Source organism: Colletotrichum gloeosporioides, assembly GCF_011800055.1.
Source record: "Colletotrichum gloeosporioides strain Lc1 chromosome Unknown consensus_6, whole genome shotgun sequence".
In the NCBI taxonomy this organism is placed as follows: Eukaryota; Fungi; Ascomycota; class Sordariomycetes; order Glomerellales; family Glomerellaceae; genus Colletotrichum; species Colletotrichum gloeosporioides.
In genome coordinates this window covers 512,045-529,308 of record NW_025544651.1, presented here as the reverse complement: position 1 = coordinate 529,308, position 17,264 = coordinate 512,045, and the positions used below count along the sequence as shown (strand labels likewise).

General features: G+C 51.0%; 6 protein-coding genes and 1 pseudogene across 7 annotated transcripts; 2 read left to right on the top strand and 5 right to left on the bottom strand.

The window, feature by feature from the left end:
• Positions 1-102: 102 nt before the first annotated feature.
• On the top strand, positions 103-1,579 carry GCG54_00014559 (uncharacterized protein; the record flags this gene model as incomplete). The annotated part of the gene is made up of 2 exons (XM_045414385.1): positions 103-729; positions 779-1,579. 2 exons carry the CDS (start codon positions 103-105, stop codon positions 1,577-1,579), a joined length of 1,428 nt encoding a protein of 475 aa, XP_045270963.1.
• A 465-nt stretch (positions 1,580-2,044) lies between these two features.
• Positions 2,045-2,553, bottom strand: GCG54_00014558 (uncharacterized protein; the record flags this gene model as incomplete). The annotated part of the gene is made up of 2 exons (XM_045414384.1): positions 2,045-2,285; positions 2,339-2,553. Coding segments are annotated over 2 exons (456 nt in total), but the record flags the coding sequence as incomplete, so codon positions are not given.
• Positions 2,554-4,863: 2,310 nt separating this feature from the next.
• GCG54_00014556 (uncharacterized protein) lies at positions 4,864-6,159 on the top strand (the record flags this gene model as incomplete). Its single annotated transcript, XM_045414383.1, has 3 exons — positions 4,864-4,969; positions 5,023-5,287; positions 5,343-6,159. 3 exons carry the CDS (start codon positions 4,864-4,866, stop codon positions 6,157-6,159), a joined length of 1,188 nt encoding a protein of 395 aa, XP_045270961.1.
• Positions 6,160-6,295: 136 nt separating this feature from the next.
• On the bottom strand, positions 6,296-7,818 carry GCG54_00014555 (uncharacterized protein; the record flags this gene model as incomplete). The annotated part of the gene is made up of 4 exons (XM_045414382.1): positions 6,296-7,243; positions 7,350-7,417; positions 7,560-7,579; positions 7,628-7,818. 4 exons carry the CDS (start codon positions 7,816-7,818, stop codon positions 6,296-6,298), a joined length of 1,227 nt encoding a protein of 408 aa, XP_045270960.1.
• A 5,445-nt stretch (positions 7,819-13,263) lies between these two features.
• Positions 13,264-13,499, bottom strand: GCG54_00014554 (annotated as a pseudogene). The gene has a single exon. A coding segment is annotated over exon 1 (236 nt).
• Positions 13,500-13,592: 93 nt separating this feature from the next.
• Positions 13,593-14,276, bottom strand: GCG54_00014553 (Secondary metabolism regulator LAE1; the record flags this gene model as incomplete). The annotated part of the gene is made up of 2 exons (XM_045414381.1): positions 13,593-13,801; positions 13,877-14,276. 2 exons carry the CDS (start codon positions 14,274-14,276, stop codon positions 13,593-13,595), a joined length of 609 nt encoding a protein of 202 aa, XP_045270959.1.
• A 1,012-nt stretch (positions 14,277-15,288) lies between these two features.
• On the bottom strand, positions 15,289-16,395 carry GCG54_00014552 (uncharacterized protein; the record flags this gene model as incomplete). The annotated part of the gene is made up of 1 exon (XM_045414380.1): positions 15,289-16,395. One exon carries the CDS (start codon positions 16,393-16,395, stop codon positions 15,289-15,291), a length of 1,107 nt encoding a protein of 368 aa, XP_045270958.1.
• Positions 16,396-17,264: the final 869 nt, after the last annotated feature.

Below are 17,264 nucleotides of genomic sequence, written 5' to 3'. Positions count from 1 at the left end.
AAAGGTAAATTTCTGACTTCAAGTTTGTCGATGTCACTTACGGTCTTTCGGACTCTGGTTTCTTGCCCATTCCCACCCGTCACATAGTTAGCAGGGTTTGCCATGGATCAACCACGACGGTCTGCCCAACCTGGACTCGAGGTCACGTCACACTACGACACCACTCCAGTAACTCTCGAGGCCCATCACTGGACATCACCATCACAGAACGGTTCGGCTCCAAGTAACGACACATCTCACGAGCAGAAGATACTAGCGGGTCATGGGTACGAATCAACGGGACACAACAACGGACATACGGGCGCATACTACCAGAACGAAGCAGGAAACACACCTCAAGACAAGGCAAAGCGCAGAAGGCCTTGGCTGCTCATCGTACTCGGCGGAGTGTTGACGTTCGTTCTTGCAGGTGTTGTAGGCGGTATAGCAGGCTGGAAGATCACATCCAACCAGAACCAAGAGCCAGCGCCAACTGTCCCGGGCTCTGACGGCAGCACGCCATCGACGAGCGCAACCAAGATAGTACCGAATTCAGGGCTCGCAGCTGTTGGTTATCGTTATGGGACTGACATAACCCTGCAAGTCTGGTTTCAGGGACCGGACTCTTTGTTGAGACGGTTGCAGTACATGAGCATCTACCAAAACTGGACTGCACCATTGGAGGTCGACGCAGCTCCCAAGGTGGGCTCGCCCTTTGGGGCTAGTCAGTTCTGGACGAAGCCAGATGAAGTATGTGCCTCCTCACGTCACCCCAAGTTATAGGCGCTAACTACCGAAGCCACTTCCGGTCATCCCCCAAGCCGAGCTGTTTTACATTGGATCAGGGGAAAAGATATTGGGCGTGAACTGGCGAGAAGGGTTCACACGTGGAGGCCTGAGCGACAGCGTTAACCAGGGAGGGTGGACAGTTGGCAACACTGGCACCCAGATGGCTGCTTACTGGCCCTCAACCATTCTTCAGGCTTCCAATGGGGATGTTATGGAAGTCTTTTTCAACTATAAGTCGCCGGGGTTTCAAGAGCCCAAGAGAGTCGGTATCACGGCTTCCCCCGGCTCAGCGCTGGCCATTTTGCCCCGAGAAACTACCCACTCCGCTGGCGATCAGACCGCAGCGTCTAGTGCGCGTATCATCTACCGCGATACTACCGGACGCCTCAAGAACTTTGACCGATCCTCAGGCGGTCAGTCTCTCACCTCTTCGGGCGAGATTCCCGTGACAGTCGACTCAAACTTTACAATGGCTGCCTTCGCAGTCGCGAGGGGTGACGTAGGGGGGCAGAAGTCAACGGCCGTCAACACGTGGATCTTATATCAGGACTCCAAGACTGGAAAGATCTCATACGTATATGAGAACGACTCTGAGGGGTGGAAAGGCCCAGAGACGGATCCGGTATTTGAAGGAGCTGATAGCCCAACCCACCTCGCATGCGTCACGGCTGCATCATCCACAATTCCCGAGGTCCCGTTGGAGGCGGCCCACGATATGAGCCATTGCTTCTTTCAATCCGGACGCAAGTTGAAACATGTCCACTTTGATGGTAGTTCGTGGACGGACATGGGCTTCATTCCCATCCCTTGAGCAAGCATAGCGACGACAAATCCGATAGAGATCACAGAGAAGTGGGGTGGGGTTAACGTGATGCTTTGTCTTCAACCACGGTAGAAGTGCTAGCTCGCATAGCAGAGATTATGAAGTGAGCGAATCTACGAATTGTAATGAGACTTGAGACTTTGGGCTCAGTGTATGTGAACCCCATTATGAATGTACAGTAGGAACAAACAGTACATGAGCTTCGCTATCCGGGTCGTGTACGTAATTAAATTATTACTCCCCACTAGTTTAGTTATTTTTATCCTTGCCGTTGCCTCTTTTGCCGTCCTTGTTGTCGTCCCCGTTCGTCCTTGTCCGTCACCGTTCTTCTCTCCGTCCCCGTTTTATGGGCGGATAGCCACAGTCATTAGGGTTCAGAAAAGGCAAGACCACCTCCCGGCTGTTGAAACCCGTGAGGCCTTATCCTCAAGAACAGCAGAATCATGTCGCAAGTCAGTGCTCATATCCTCCTGTGGTATTGTCCTTCGGGGCCAGGCTGACGCTCAGGTCGTGGGCGCTGTAAGTTCCCAACGACACAAAGCTTCTCAGTTCATGTGTCCCGTTTGGGGAGACAATGTTGCCGTCGTCGTCCACGGTCATGACCATGCTAGGGTGAAACGCGGCTAGGATGAATGTGACCAGGAAGATGAGAGTAGCATCAAAGATGTAGAGAAACACCTCGGTTGTTTGCAAACTAGGACATGGTCAGTAATCGACGATTACAAGTTCGAGCTAAAAGAAACTCACTATCCATCATAAACTTGGATATACTCAATGACACGAAATAGCGAACGGACAAGGACGAGTACGCTGACGCCGTACAAGATCCAAAGAAAGTTGTCCCAAGAGACGGCGTGTCTCAGAAGTTGCCCTCGAATTCTAGACTCTTGAGAAATGCGCCGTTGAAAGATTCCGTCTCTCTTTTGGATACTGAACTTGGGCCATTGATGACCAGGGGGCTCGCTGCAGATATGTACGACAAGACCATACAGCCAGACCAGGCGCTGCAATCTCTCGTAGCACACTCGCCTAACTTGGAAGAAGAGGACAAGTCTGCGTGCGAGATGGCGCTTCGCCTTGTGGATACTGGTATTGATGATCTGAAAAATCCACTTAGGGTTGATTATGGTCGGCGGATGATGTTAACTTGGTCAATTATGCTCCCAGATCGTTGGGTTCGTTTGCTGGAACGACAGACTCCAGAGGCTTTGGTTGTGTTGGCTCGTTATGCCATCTTTCTGCATTTCGGGCGGAACTTTTGGCAGATCGGGAACGCTGGACCGTACCTCCTTCGTTCAATTAGTAGCTATTTAGGACAAGCATGGCAACCGTGGCTCTCGTGGCCGGAAGACTTAGACCTTTGGAGATGATTCTAGACAGAGAAAAGCTTTTAATTAAGAAAATGGTATACGCCAACGATGCATTTATTATGTAGATGAGGTAGACTTCACACGCGAACACGAGCTTGACAATTGAGCTGACCCATGTGCTTTGGACATCGGGCATAAATTACAAAGCAATGACAGCATGTGACTCTGCGCATAATGAACTCCCAGTACTAAAAGCTCCGGGTTGCCTAAAGCGACAGGAAGTAAGGTAAGTGACAGTTTGGTGTTAAATCTGCCGCTGTTGAATCTGCCGCGAACCCGCCCCCCAAAGGCGTAGAAGGCAACCAAAATCGGAACTAGATTCAGTGCTATGAATATCAACAAGCTGTTTCCCCAGCCCAGACCCAACACCGCATACCTTTCCAAGCCAGATAATGGCAAAAGTGCACCAAGAAGGGACCTCAAAATCGCTAGCGCTGCCGTTACAAGTTGCAGGAAAGAAATACGAACGACCCTCCTTCGTTGTTAAATGTTTCTTGCCAAATAAACCCTGTCACTGGTTTTATTAGCATGCGGGAGAGGAGGGGCACAATCCCCGGAAAACGCGTAATTGAAGTGCCAACTCTTACTCTAGTGACGACCAGAAGGATTGGATGACCGATCCCAGCCCGTCGTCGACATTATCATGTGGGTCTTATACAAATGGTCTGAAGGGGCATCCTTGATGGGCTGGACAGGTTGACAGCGTCATTCCACAGTCAGTGACATCTTCGTGGCGGTTAATACGTCGCACCGCTCAGCGGAGATATTCCCGGGGGTTCAATGACAGCTTATTTGCAACTTCTCATGAGCCATGCTCTGCCCGAAGTTACTGGTATTGATGATTCTGAATAGAATATCGGAGAAGGGAAAAGAAGGTCTAGTTAATTAGCAAGATTATCGGCTCCATGCAACAGAGCATGATCGTGACAAGATGGCCACACATAAAAAGAGCGATGATGCAGCTTTGATCATTTTCATAGCAGGTATACTAGGGTGGACTAATTCACATGAATAAGTAGATATGATGCGATGAATAATACAACCACTCAAGCAAATGCTTCTCACGATGGGCTTCAAGTATTTCCAAATGAACACCAATGCTAAAGCCACTTCCAAGATGATAACAACATTCAAAATAACAGAACCATGCGAATGGCCGAAGAAGAAGTGCGACAAAAGCAGTAAGGACCATGATAACGATGAGGATAGAAAGGATAACAAGGACGACGAGGACGACGAGGACGACGAGGACGACGAGGACGACGAGGACGACAGAATTTAAGTGCTCTTTCTAGTCATCCTCTTTCTAGTCATCCCAAGGTTGTCACACGGTGATGATTCAACTAAGAAACACCAACCTGGACGCAATAGTTGGGTGATCAAGGGTTGCTCACTACGTTCATGTGAATAATTCTGGGACAGACACTGGCGTGTTCGGACTGCGCTGACGCGACGAGTAAACTTGCCTGAATAGGTGCACCTCTCGGACTGCTGTGGCGTTCAATTGGGCCAATTCCGATGCTGACATTGATACCTAATAGTAGCTAATTAGCGGGCGCCCCTTCTGTCTTGCTAATCGTCTAGACATAGAACATCACACAATTCACAGCAGGTGCGGGGTTCTCTTCTCACTTGGCATAAGCGAAGTGCCGCATCTTCAGGCAGCCGCCGGAGTTGAATCGGGCAGGCATAATCGTCATTCTCCACCCGGACCGTCAATCAACTTCATCCCGTTCACCAACCTCCCGGAGCAACGTGGCCTGTCACCGTGTCCGCCACCGTGTCCTCCGCGCCCGAATTCTACGATATCCATCAGAAACTTATAAGATTGTGCCGTCGCATAGTGATCAATACACCATCATCCCTTCCTTCCTCGATACAGACTTCTACAGCCTACTCATTATGGCCGCTTCTCTCGATGCAATCCTTGCGAGGAACACGCCCGCTCCCGATCAAGATGCCGCTGAAAAGGTTCCTGGCGCTGCATTTATCGTCGTCAACAAAGATGGTATTCCTTCCACCCGCTTTTAATTCAAATGTCGTTCCTGACCCAGAATACAGGCGTTCTCTACAATGGTTCAGCGGGTCGCATCGACCCTGCCCCAGGGTCTCGCGCGTGGAGTGTCGACACATTTACCCATGTTGCGTCTTTGACGAAGATCATCACCGCTACTAGCATTATGCAGCTGGTGGAACGCGGCTTAGTGGATCTCGACGCCGATATGAGGGAACTCGTTCCGCGATTGGGGCAAATGCCCGTCTTGAGAGGCTTCACCGAAGACGAGAAGCCTATTCTCGAAGATCACGACGTACCGATCACTCTGAGGTACTCAGCAGCATCTCTTGCTACATCTTGCAGGATGAACTAACACAGGTGACAGAATGCTCCTCACTCACACCGTTGGGTTGAGCTACGACGTTATCGAGCCAGACCTGATGAGATGGCACAATGCTGTGGGCCGCAAGGCGACAAATCTGGACTGGAGCTTGGATGGCTTCCATACGCCTCTACTCTTCAAGCCTGGCGAAAGCTTTTACTACGGAACAGCGATTGACTGGGCTGGTCAAGCGTTGGAGAAAATTACCGGCAAAACGCTCGGCGAGTACATGTCGGAGAACATATTCGCCCCGCTCGGCATGAAAGACACGGGCTTCTGGCCGGAGAAGTTGCCCCACACCGCCGACCGGACCGCCACATGGTCTTACCGAGGCGAGGATGGATCCAGTATCGCCCCCGGTCCGCAGATGTTTGCCAAGGAACACCCGGTTGAGAGCGGCGGCGCGGGTCTCCTGACCACTGCGCAGGACTACAGCAAGTTCCTCCACGCGCTGTTGACGAACCAGATTGTGAAGAAGGAGACAGTGGATGAGATGTTCCGTCCGCAGCTAAACGAGAAAATTGCGCAAGATTCACGGGAATTTGCGAATAAGTCGTTGACCGCGGTTGAATTCGACCCGGAACTCAAGCTCAACTACGGCCTCAGTGGATTCATCAACATGGAAGATGCTGAAGGGAAGCGCAAGAAAGGCAGCATGGCGTGGAGCGGCATGTGCAATAGCCATTGGTGGATGGACAGGGAGTCGGGTATCGCAGCGGTACTGGTCGTACAGCTCATGCCGTTTGGTGATCCAATCTTCGTCAAGTTGTTCGACGAGCTGGAACGAGCAGTCTACAGTGATTTGCTTGTGACGGCTTAGCTTGGAGTTGAGTTGGCGACGTTAGCATTTTGTATAAGAGATCATCAATCGATTCCTGCATCGACTTGACCGAAAACTATGCTGCAATCAAGTAGGGTATTTCATTAAGCTCGTCGTCCGGTATCATGATGCTATGCTAAGTATCCCGTCTATCACCCGATTCTAAGTGCCGTATCCCCTCATCAGCACCTTTCCGAGCCCATTCTGGTGATGAAGGACCCGAAAATGTCGGCGAAGTAACCTTTGTATACCAACTATCTGGTCTCCCCGACTCTGGGTTTCGCAGTGGTACCGATCCAATCCGGCTCAGCCTCTCAAACGGAAAGATAAAGTCTCTCGGCTCATGCATTACCTGTGTTCCCTGTGAAACCTGCTCGGAGGGGTTGACCGACGAAGACTCCATGCCCAGCTCACTCGTCCTCAAGACGCCTGTCAGGTGCTGCGTTTGAAGCTTGCTTCCCTTCAAAAACTTCAACTCAATGGGCGCAAAGAAGTTTCTCGTAGCCCGGCTTGAGTTCGGTGTGAAGTCGCACCTGCGCATTACCAGAATGTTGACAGCTGGAAGGCACGCGCAGATCATGCCGATGCTTACTTCGGCTGTTCTGATGTTACGGTTAGCTGGATCTCCATAGTAATCCGAGCTAGGGTTGAGGGTGACCAACCCGAGAAGATTGAAACGGATGAAATCCACCGGCTCATCGTTCGACTTCTGCAGCTGTACCACAAGAATCATGCGGACAATGCTCGCCGCCGTGGCTAACCCTCCCGCACTAAGCATGGCGAGTACCTTCAGTCTCTTCGACCAGGACATTCTGAGCGTTACGGCTACGGGTATCGGGATGGTCAAGACTGCGAGGTCGGTCACGGCGCTGACGGCAGTGTCCGCGACGAATACGGCACGCTGATTGAAGCAGTCCGCCGGTAGGTCCGGATCCCAGAAGCCGGCGATGGGACGGCAGATGAGTGTCTTTATTACAAGGACAGGCGCGTAGTATCCAACCATGAAGACGATGACGGCGTAGGTAGCTATCACTGTCTTCTTATAGGTTCTGAAAACCCTCGTGACGATGAGAAGTAGGGTAAGCTTGGTGAAGAAGGAGTTTGGGCCGTATACGAGGGTGTCGGCGTAAAGCCCCAGAGAGGAGTTCAGCTACTACGACCAGACCTGAGTGGGATCGGTTCGCAATTACCTTCTTGAATCCGACGAGGCTCTCCTTTGAGATTTCGTAAACGTGATATCCTCCACCAAAGTGTTGCACTGTTGTCTTGTCAGTGAGATACTTGGTGTTGCCCATCTGGCAATACTCACTCACGAGTGCTGTGGCACTGTAGGCGATGGATAGAACCTGTTCAAAATCAGGTGATGTGTCTTCAGACATGTGTGATAGGGAGCTTCATACCCACGCCACGAGGGCCATCCCTGGAACGTGTCAGCTCCGGCCAATACTCAAGAAGGGCGAGGGTCTACTTGCAGTCATCAATCTGAAATGGCGGTGTCAAGGCCCATTTCACATAGCAGCGAATCATCATAAAAAGGCTGACAGATATGATAGACAGTATCTGTGACACGAGATTGATGGTGTGCAAGACATCCGTTGGGTTTTCGAAATTGGGCACTACGCCTTCCGGCGGGGGGGCCGCCCCCACTTGGCTAGACATTGCGCATCGGGTATGGGCGTGACTGGAACTCGTAGGGGTCGAGGAGGTATGACGGAGCAAGGCATGCTAGCAAAAGCGAATGTGAGTTAGTTGGGATTTTGCTGTCGAGCCACCAGGTTCGGTCGAGAAATCGAGCTTCGCGGTCGGAGTCGGATTGTAGATAATGTGTTGACAGCAGTGTGAAGGTGTGGGCGTCGCATTTATTTAGACAACCTGGAACGAGCTGGAGGAAGGCCCTAGCTGGACCTTGCTCTGGGAGATATGAGCGACCAGCCATTAAGAGTTCAGCTAGCAATAATAAACCTTAAAGACAACTTAAAACGCTAATCACGGGGGATTCGGCCGTCTTCGGGACAAGCTTTCTGAGCGGGGGCGACGCCCGGATCGTGGCAAGGCACTTCGCTTGGAGGGCTCCGCGTGGGAAAGACAGGATCTGTAGAAATGACAAGGGATGATGGAGATCGGCTATTGTCATGGCAATGATGGGTTTTGAGACTGGCAATAAGCACCGCAACCATGGGTTTCAGGCGCAGATGGAAGATTACTTTGGCGTGGTCTAATAAGCGAATTTTGTTGACCATAAGTCAGGACCCCAAGAGCTAGTCTGCGAAGATGCCCTTCCCCAGAGAGCGTTCGAGCCTGATATCTCAGTTGGGTAGTTAGGTGGCCTGTCCGCGACTCATTCCGTTGCAGGAGCTCTTTCGGATGGGTGGTCTGCGCTGATCAAAGACCGTTCTAGAGGGTCGAGTTGGCATGTGCCGGATCAGACTCCGACTGCGTACATTTGTGGTCTGAAGTATCGACTCTGACTCGTCGCGAGGGGAAAGTCAAACCGAGGCGGCCGGACGATGGGGGTTGAATGCGGGGTTGCAACGCAACCCATATTGCGTACTCGCGGCCATGTTTCCCGAAGTTTTGAGGTTGCTTGATTCAGCCCGGGCAGACCAAGGGTGAAATCTGATTCACCGGTTACCAAAATATTCCCACTGTAGAAGCTTCAAATCGGGATGGAACTGCCGTTTGCAGTCCTCGTGGTGAAAAGCTACTTTGCCATGTGCCGAACCAATGGCACCACCGTTGTCTTGGAATTTTTCTAGAACAATTCGAAGAATGTTCCATCAGAGAGAGTAGACTTAGACTTTGGAAGCTATGACAAACTTGCCGTATCAAGGCAAATTTAGTCATTGATAGAAAGGGGCTAATGCGAGGTCGCGAGACCGAGGCTTGGCGGGGGAACTGGGATATCTACGGAAATATTTTCGGTCATTCCCTGAGGCAAGATTCGGCAAAACGCAAGAAGCCAACGGCAACTCCCAGTTATAGTAGATTCGTTCTTAGCTCTTGGCAACTCATTTCAGGTAAGACCCAGTATCCTGTAGAGAGTTTATCTAGAACGACCCGTCCTTCTGGTAATGACATCTGCGTAGTTGAGGTTTGTCTTGTGCCAAAAGTCCTTCTCAGTGATTATCCCACCGGTCGGATCGACTGCCGATCTATGGTGAGACTTTGAATCTGAATCTGAGGCATGTGTTCTTCGCTACAAAAGCATCATCGGCAGATATGAGAAGCTGGCCCAGCGCTGCCTTCTTCGAGTGCTTTGAACGTTTCCTTACGAAAGGCTCAGGCGTCACGCAGCGCTTCCCCATCATCATGATAGTCTTTGAGAAGGCGAATTATGGGCTAGTTCTGTCTCAGGCGCCCGAATTCCGTGCAAGACGATCTCATCTGACCTTCGTCTAGTCATTCCTACCAAGCCAAGGCGCAAAACTCGTGTACTTTTGAAAGAAATGGCCCAAAGCTCAGCCGGCGATCCCCATCCTGGCATGTATGACTTGCCTCGTACCAGGCGCATGCGATGTGGTCCAGCACGTCGCAAAATAGGGGTCTCATTAGTCATGCTCTGCCGTGACTCGTTTCGTGGACTTGTGCATACGTGAAACCTTTTGAATGCTTCATCTGCCCTCCTAGTTGCTGATTAAGCGGCGAGAGAGAAGCCGCCGGGTCGAAGCTTTGCCGGTGGAATGCCATAGACGTACTGTTTGAACTTGACATGGGAATCTGGTTAATCTTGTGAAAATTTCTGATAGATTGACAAAAGAACACCTCGTTGATCTAGTCCTATTGCTACCCCTGTATTTTCTCTTACATCCAAGATCTTGACAGTTTGGTGGTTTCTATTTTACAACTGTCGTTGCGATTCTGACTTGCGATATGCTGCACCATTTTCTTTAGCCCCGAGCCACGAGAGTCTGCTCAACCTCAGTAATGAATTTCAAATATTAAATGAGATGTCATGACATGTGTGTAGTTGGAGGTTTGTCCTTTACCCCAGAGTCTCCTTATCCGGGATTCGCCTATCGACCATCGGCCATCTCTCTGATGCAGATAATCAGATATTAGGCCCCCGACATGGCACCATACATATCTTCAGCTACTGCTCCCCTCCTAGAATTGTTTACGGGGAGCTCTAATCTTCCCTTGCATAAGGACAACATCGTTCATGACACTTGTTTCGGACGGGGTCATAAAGTCGATCGTCAATTGAATGCAAAATTGCAAGATAGGGCCGTTACTCAGAATTTAGCGTTTGATCTTGTTCGATGAGAATACACAAGAACAGTAGGCAGTCGTTGAGTGGTACTTAGCTACTCATGTTTTTCGGTAGACATCATGGAACTAACCACCTGAAAGCTACTAAGTTGTAGGATTGAGGAAAGCTCTATTGACTGTTCTGATTAAGAAGCAACAGTATCTAAACCTTCGAAACAAAATGGGTCCAGAGCATAACCTCTTCCGCCATATTCCGGCAACTTTACTTTTTCTCGATGCCAAGCATCTACCGGATATAGCCGCCAAATAGAGATTCTCATCGTTTTCTTAGCCTCTTCAGTTGCTTCCTGGGTGTGACGCATCCACACGCGGTCGTTCAGGTCCTCCCCTTTCCCAAGGAACTTGTAGGACACGAGTGATACAACGCGGGCACCACTGATTGCTAGGTTTCTGTAGCTGAAATGAAAGAGTGTCGAGCAATACTTGCAGGTATAAAAAAACCCACGGTTTGGAAATGGCTTGGTTTTCGAGCTCCATACATCTGGATATTCATCTTCGAGACGGTGTGGCCTGGGCGGCCTATCTTGGAAGATGTTTGGGTATACTCGAGACCACTTGATGTGTGGACATACATTACACAGCCTCTGCCTTTTCTCGATCAGTTTCAAAAGATTTGGGGCTGCACTCCTAGCCTGTCCTCTGATTGGAGATGACAACAACGTCATCACCGTCCGGAGTAAAAGCTGATTATCAGCTATAACGGAAGTTGCCGTATACCGAACTTTCGCATTTGTCGTTTCATCAATCCAGAGACTGTTTGATGCTAGCACTCTTGGGTCATACAGGTTTAGACCGTACCTATACGATCTCATAACAGCTTTGACCATATTGAAATGTAGCTTGGTCGGCAAGTATGGAGACGATGCAATCCTGTCTCGTTGGCTTGGCGATCGCTTTGCGCATGGTCGGTTGCTACCATTCCCTTTTCTTAGGGTTGAAGATATTGGCGGGTGGAATACCTGGCATCTGCTGCATAGGATCTCCTTCATGTCGTAAATCTCCTTCTCTAGTTGAAGAAGTAACTTGAACCTCGATACAGCGCAGCGGTTCAACTCGACGAAGCTTGGATAGCCGACCTTTGAGAGCATCATTTTGCTCGCTAAAGCGAGTGCTACGCTTTCTTCAAGGGCTAGAAAACTCGATATTATTGAAATGATTTCGGTTGGAATAACTTCGATAATGGCGAATCCAGAAAGCAAATAGCCGTTGACAATTCTTGGCGCGTTGCCTGACTTTGGCCGAAGCTTGTAGCCGAGTCGAAGGAAGGGTCTCAAAAATTTCACCTGCATGTGAATTGAAGATTTTGTCGTTCGAAAGAAGCCTTCCGGAATCTGTATGCACGTCTTTTCCGAGACATCTCTTGTTCGCGCCACAGGAACTGGCGGAGGCCTTGAAGCCTGCCATGGATGGGCCCGTATCTTTTGATGGAAGAGGATCATTGCAGAATTCTCGACAAGAAGAGAATAAATCTTAAAGAAATATGCCGCAGGAGAAGTGTTCACAAAAGAATGTAGGTTGAAACGTTCAAATGCGTCTGGTGTAGGCAAATTTATGGCCCGAACTTACAGGTATCCCTCGAGCCCCTACTCTGAACCAAGCTCATAGATTACTTTCGAAGCCCATCCTAGGTGCAATGAGAGTCTGTGGGGCTATGCGTCATATGAAGCCGCTTTTTATACAGGTGCCTTCACCAAAACCAATAGAGTTTTGCTGTATTTGGCAAATTTGCACGTTTTGGGGCAGCCGCATCCTTAACGACAGGTACGGATGGCATGGACTTCTTGCCAATTCCATCTGGCCGTGTAAAACTTGCGTCATTATGGACTCTCAGACTCTGTGACATTCGTAGGGATAGGTCATGAGAATTGCGGAGTTCCTGCGTCGAGAACGTCTTGTGTGGGGTGGCTTGTTAACGTCTAGTGGAGACTCCCTTCCGCCTAAACATTTGAACTAGTGTTCGGGGGTTGAGAATGGCGCCTTAGAAGCATTGCACCAGCTCCTAAGATTGAAGTCGGATCTTTTAGGCAGAGGCATGGGAAGATGGGCAAGGCCTTCACTATGTCTGCTAGGCAAGTGCAAACTGGGTTACGAAAGTCACGTTGGATCCAACCAGGTTGGAAAATGCCCCATGCTGTGCGCCACAAAGGTTTAGCAGACCGTTATGAACTTACTGAGAAACAAAGCGACTGGCTCAGAAGCCAAGCATTAATCATTATCGCGTGTCGCATCATTCCCTCATTCTTCTTATTGTTCGCCTATCGTCTGTTGTTTCGACAGGGACTGGAACGACAATAGACGACGAAGAGGATAACAGAGGACGACGATGCGGAACGACGACGACGACAACGACGAGAATAGCAATGATAACAACCACTACAACAGCAGCAATGACAGAGAGCAAATGGGAAAAGGAGGCGCTCCGGCACGGGAAGATGGGGGGCCTGTTATGTAGTTACCTGGGAGGTAAAGAAATCAATCCGGGCTCTTTGTTCATCTCGTTTGAACTTTCGAATTATGAAGATGCGGAATTTGAGCCTACCATACCTTCAACTTGTAGTATCTACCACACTCCGTAATCTTTGCTTGATGGTTTGAAAAATTCGAAATAAGCCCGCATGCTATCCCAACAACAGTCACACTCACACAGCAACTCGTCATGATAATGGTTTTTGACCAGTAAGCGCATGAAAATACACATACGAATGAACCCCCGGATCGACCAATTCCGTCCTCACCCTCCCCAGTAACTTCTCAACCTCATCCGCCGTCCACCCTAACCCCCTCGTCAGGGGCCCAATAGTCACAGCATGTAGTCCGTCGTAAATGACGCTCAGATTATACAACCCCACCGTTCTCAGAGACTTGCTCCTCGTCCACCCGCCCACAGGCACCTTACGCATTTGGTGTCTGATGTTAGTGAACCCCGCAGCCGCAAGACGCGCCGGGTTGCGTTCCGCAGCGTGCATGTCGACCCCGAACCGCGCCAGACCCTGGCTGATGAGGTCCACCATCTTCATGGGCGCAAAGTCGTCCGGCATAGTCCCGTCGTCGCAGCCGTAGACCCAGCGCATTTCCTGTAGCTCGATCCAGCCTCCTGGTTTGAGCGTTCTAGAGCGTGCGTCAGCTGACGAACCCGCGTGTGATGAGTGAGACGTGGGAGACGGTTACTTGTACGCTGACTCCAGAAGTTTCGGCCATTCTTGTATTGAAGGCGCCATGTTTCCCAGCCGGATGAAGTCAAATGAGTCGGGCTCGTGGAACCACTCTGCCTCGGCGTCGTCAACTACGAACTTGACATTCGGGGGGACCCAATCTGGCCATATTGGTGATAGATCGATGCCCGTGACTGCTGCTTCGGGGTACTCATCGCCCACTATCCACCGTCAGCTCACTCTCTGGTTCAGGTCTTCACTCCATGCCGAACGCAAGGGAAACAACACCAACGCACCATCAATAGCCCATACCCCCGTCCCAGTCCCAACATCCAACACCTTCTGCGGATTCCTCACAGGCGCCTCATGCAACTTGCCGCTCATCATGTGCACCATCACCAGATGCTTCATAAACTCCCTCTGCTGCTCACTATCGTCATTCGGAAAATGGTACCGCCCCTCGCGGTATCGGTGGTAGCGCCGGTTATTCTCAAAGGCGTAGTCGCGAACGGACGGCGAAAGCGACATCGTCCCGGCGTGGAGGGACGGCGCCGGCGACGCGGAGGCGTAGCCGTCGTCGGCGTCCATCTCGAATGCGTCGATCGTCTCATCGCCGAAGGTTGTGGGGGTTTGATGGGTTGAGTTTGAGGGTGCGGGGGATGCGGGGGCAGATGCGGTGTGCTGGTGCGCCGCCATTGTGAAGGTCGGATCTTGCGCGTGGGCATAAGTAGTTGCGCGCGCCGTGGCGGCCGTGGCGGGCGACGGAGATGAGGATCGCGGCGGTGTGAAGCCGGTTGACGTCGGTGATGTGGGAAGTGGGAAGACGTCGGTATTTCATTGTCCATCCGCGGCAGATGGGACGGGACCCTGGCTGTGGCAGGGGTGTCGAGGTAGCATGGGATGACGCCCGGGCGCTCTTGGTCTTGACTTGGGTGGGATTGTAAGCCGTCAGGTACATCTGAATGTGTGGATTAGTTACTATTGACCGCAGCATTAATAGCTGGGAATTTATCAAATGCGAATTGTGAGCGATGAAGATGGATCTGGACCCGAGAAGTCGGTAGTGAGTATTGTGTCGGCATCCCAGGCATCGGATGCTGCGATCCCGCTGCAGGAGACCTAACCCGGCATCTGTAGCGAGGTCAGATGCACTGCTGAGAAATCGAGATGCAGGCCGTCTCTGCAATTGAATCGGTTCACTTGCCGTACTTGATTATGAAGCTCACTCTCAAATATTTGGCTACATGGATAAGTCCACGGCCAAACGTTTTGTCACTTATGCCACCCAGGCTTTCGACCACCGTGGTCAAGCGGAGCTTGAGATCGCTTCTCCATGGGACTTGTAACAAGACCTCGATTCGCTCTCCAGAAACTGTGAAGTTCTATTTGTTCTGCTCTCATTGTTTTACATACTATGCAATCCGAGTAAGCCCCGTTGCTTCGGCGCCTGGGGCCCAGCTGCAGCTCCGCACAGGTGGGGCCGTCCGTGTCGGATCCGGACCGCCGGCGGCAACTAAGATGGCCGTGAGATCTCGCACGTCCTGCCGAGGCACATCAAGTGCAGGCGGGGGGTTCTGGAGAAGATATGGCAGCCTGACGGCAAGGACTACAGACAAGAGAGGCTCGCCATCGATGATACAGCGCATGGACAGAGATGTTCTTATACCTTACCCATGGAACTAGTGGTCGGTAACACATTTGAATGTATTCAGGACTCCTCTCCCGCTGTCGCGTTATGACTGGCGTAAGTGCCAATGGACCTTTGTCTCCTGGCCGCAGCCGGAGCCGGGTTGAGCAGGAACGCACTCAGCTCAGCATCAGTAAGCTCGTCTGCACTTACACCATGGTTTACAAGCAACATTTGCGCCTGAGCGATAGTCAGATGACGGCGCAGCTCGCCCGGCTCGCAAGCAGCGCTCCATTGCCGATGCCAAAGCTCAAGGTATCTTTTGTGTTTCTTCAACTCCTCCTCAGCGCCTGCACCTGCCGTAAAACGCATTCGATGAAATATCTCTGACCATATTCCTTCATTCAAAACGAACTTTCGATAGAATGGGTAGCCCCGGTCGTATCTTATCTGGTAGGCCACGTTTATGGCGTCTCGCAAAACCTCCCTCCGGCCCTCAGGCGGGGCGCCGATGACCCTGCACAACAGCTCTAGTCCCCGCTCACACAGCCAGTGAATGGCAAAATAGAAGTTCTCAGCTCTAGCGGTGTAGGTTCCGTCTTGGCCTCTTGCTAAATGATGTAAGCCCTCGTCTACTATGATGCGGACGTAGAAGAACCCAAGCCAGTGCCAAACATCTTCCAGTGCTTCGAGCTCTGGCATTGTGAGTCTCCTGAGAAACGAAATTTCGTCGGCATTCTTTCTGGAGGGGGCTGGACGTTTTCGCCACAAGGCGGCATGGTGGTCGTAGTCAATGAGCGCCTTCGGGTTCCACGAGGGCGTAGTGGAAAATAACGCGACAAACTCGTTTTTGTTCCTGGGACTGCAGTGCCAATCTTCCAATCCCAGACGCGTTCTGATATCTCCAGGGAGATCCACAAGAGCATAAACTTGTGACAACGGTTTGCAAATGTTCCAAAACCATCTCCCGTGAATCTTGGAGTATTGAGATGTGTCGCGTCCATCTGTGTAGCGCGCGACGAAGTCGGACGGACTACCGAGGTTTTTGGGTGTTCCCGAGAGATGACGGCGGAGGAACATAGTTCGGTATTCGCGAAAGACGAGCTGTATCTCCGGTGTCGACGTCACGAATGCCAGGACATCCTTCCATGACAGGGGACCGTTGCATTTAAATATCGCATCGATCATTTCGAAAAGAACTTCCGAAGGCAAGGGCGTGAAAAGGGTCTTGCAGGAGCGAGTCGCTGGTTGCCGTCTGGAATGACGGCATGTTGGAGCGAATTCATCATGCCGACTTTGATGAATGCGTGTGAAGGTTTAGGACGTCGGTCGTGTCGAGGAACGATTTGGCGGTGGATGAAGGTGAGTCCCAAAGTCGAGTCTATGGTCTTGCGTTATATACGCCTTATATACCTGTTCCTCGACTAAGTTCAGCCAGAAGATAAACTTTTCATGTATGAGAGCACTCTGAATTTCGTTTCTTCTTCTTCTCAGTGCAAGTCTTCAATATTGTGCCTCATTGTTCTTCCGGGTGAGATGAAAAGGTGCGGGCTGCGTTGTCCTGATGGAGAGACCATCTATGTTCGTAACGCCGAAAACTCAATCCCACAGACGACGCACCATGGCATTTCAACCAGCATGCGCCACACCGCGGCGAGACGGTTTGGAAAACGCCAGTAGCCTAACGAGCCAATGGGACTAAAGAAGCAAGAGCCGATGAACGAAGCCAAGAATTATACGGTTGTACGAAATGATCTGAGAAAACCGGGGAAGGTCATGCAGAAAGGTGACCAGTCGTGTTGATGCACGGGCATCGTATGATGCTGTGACCAAAGGTCCCGCGCTGATAGTGGCATTTACTCTTTTCAAAGCGCCCCGGTGCTTGCGGCTTTCCGAGCGACTCTTCCGAATTCTCTGTCAGGCATGGTTCCATCGCTGATTGGTGATGCTCATATTACTGGGCCTCTCATCGCGGCGTTTGCCACAGGTGTACCTGGTCGCCAGAAGGCCGCAGTGGCACAGTGGTTCATCACCAGGAGTCGTGGCGGCATTGCGGG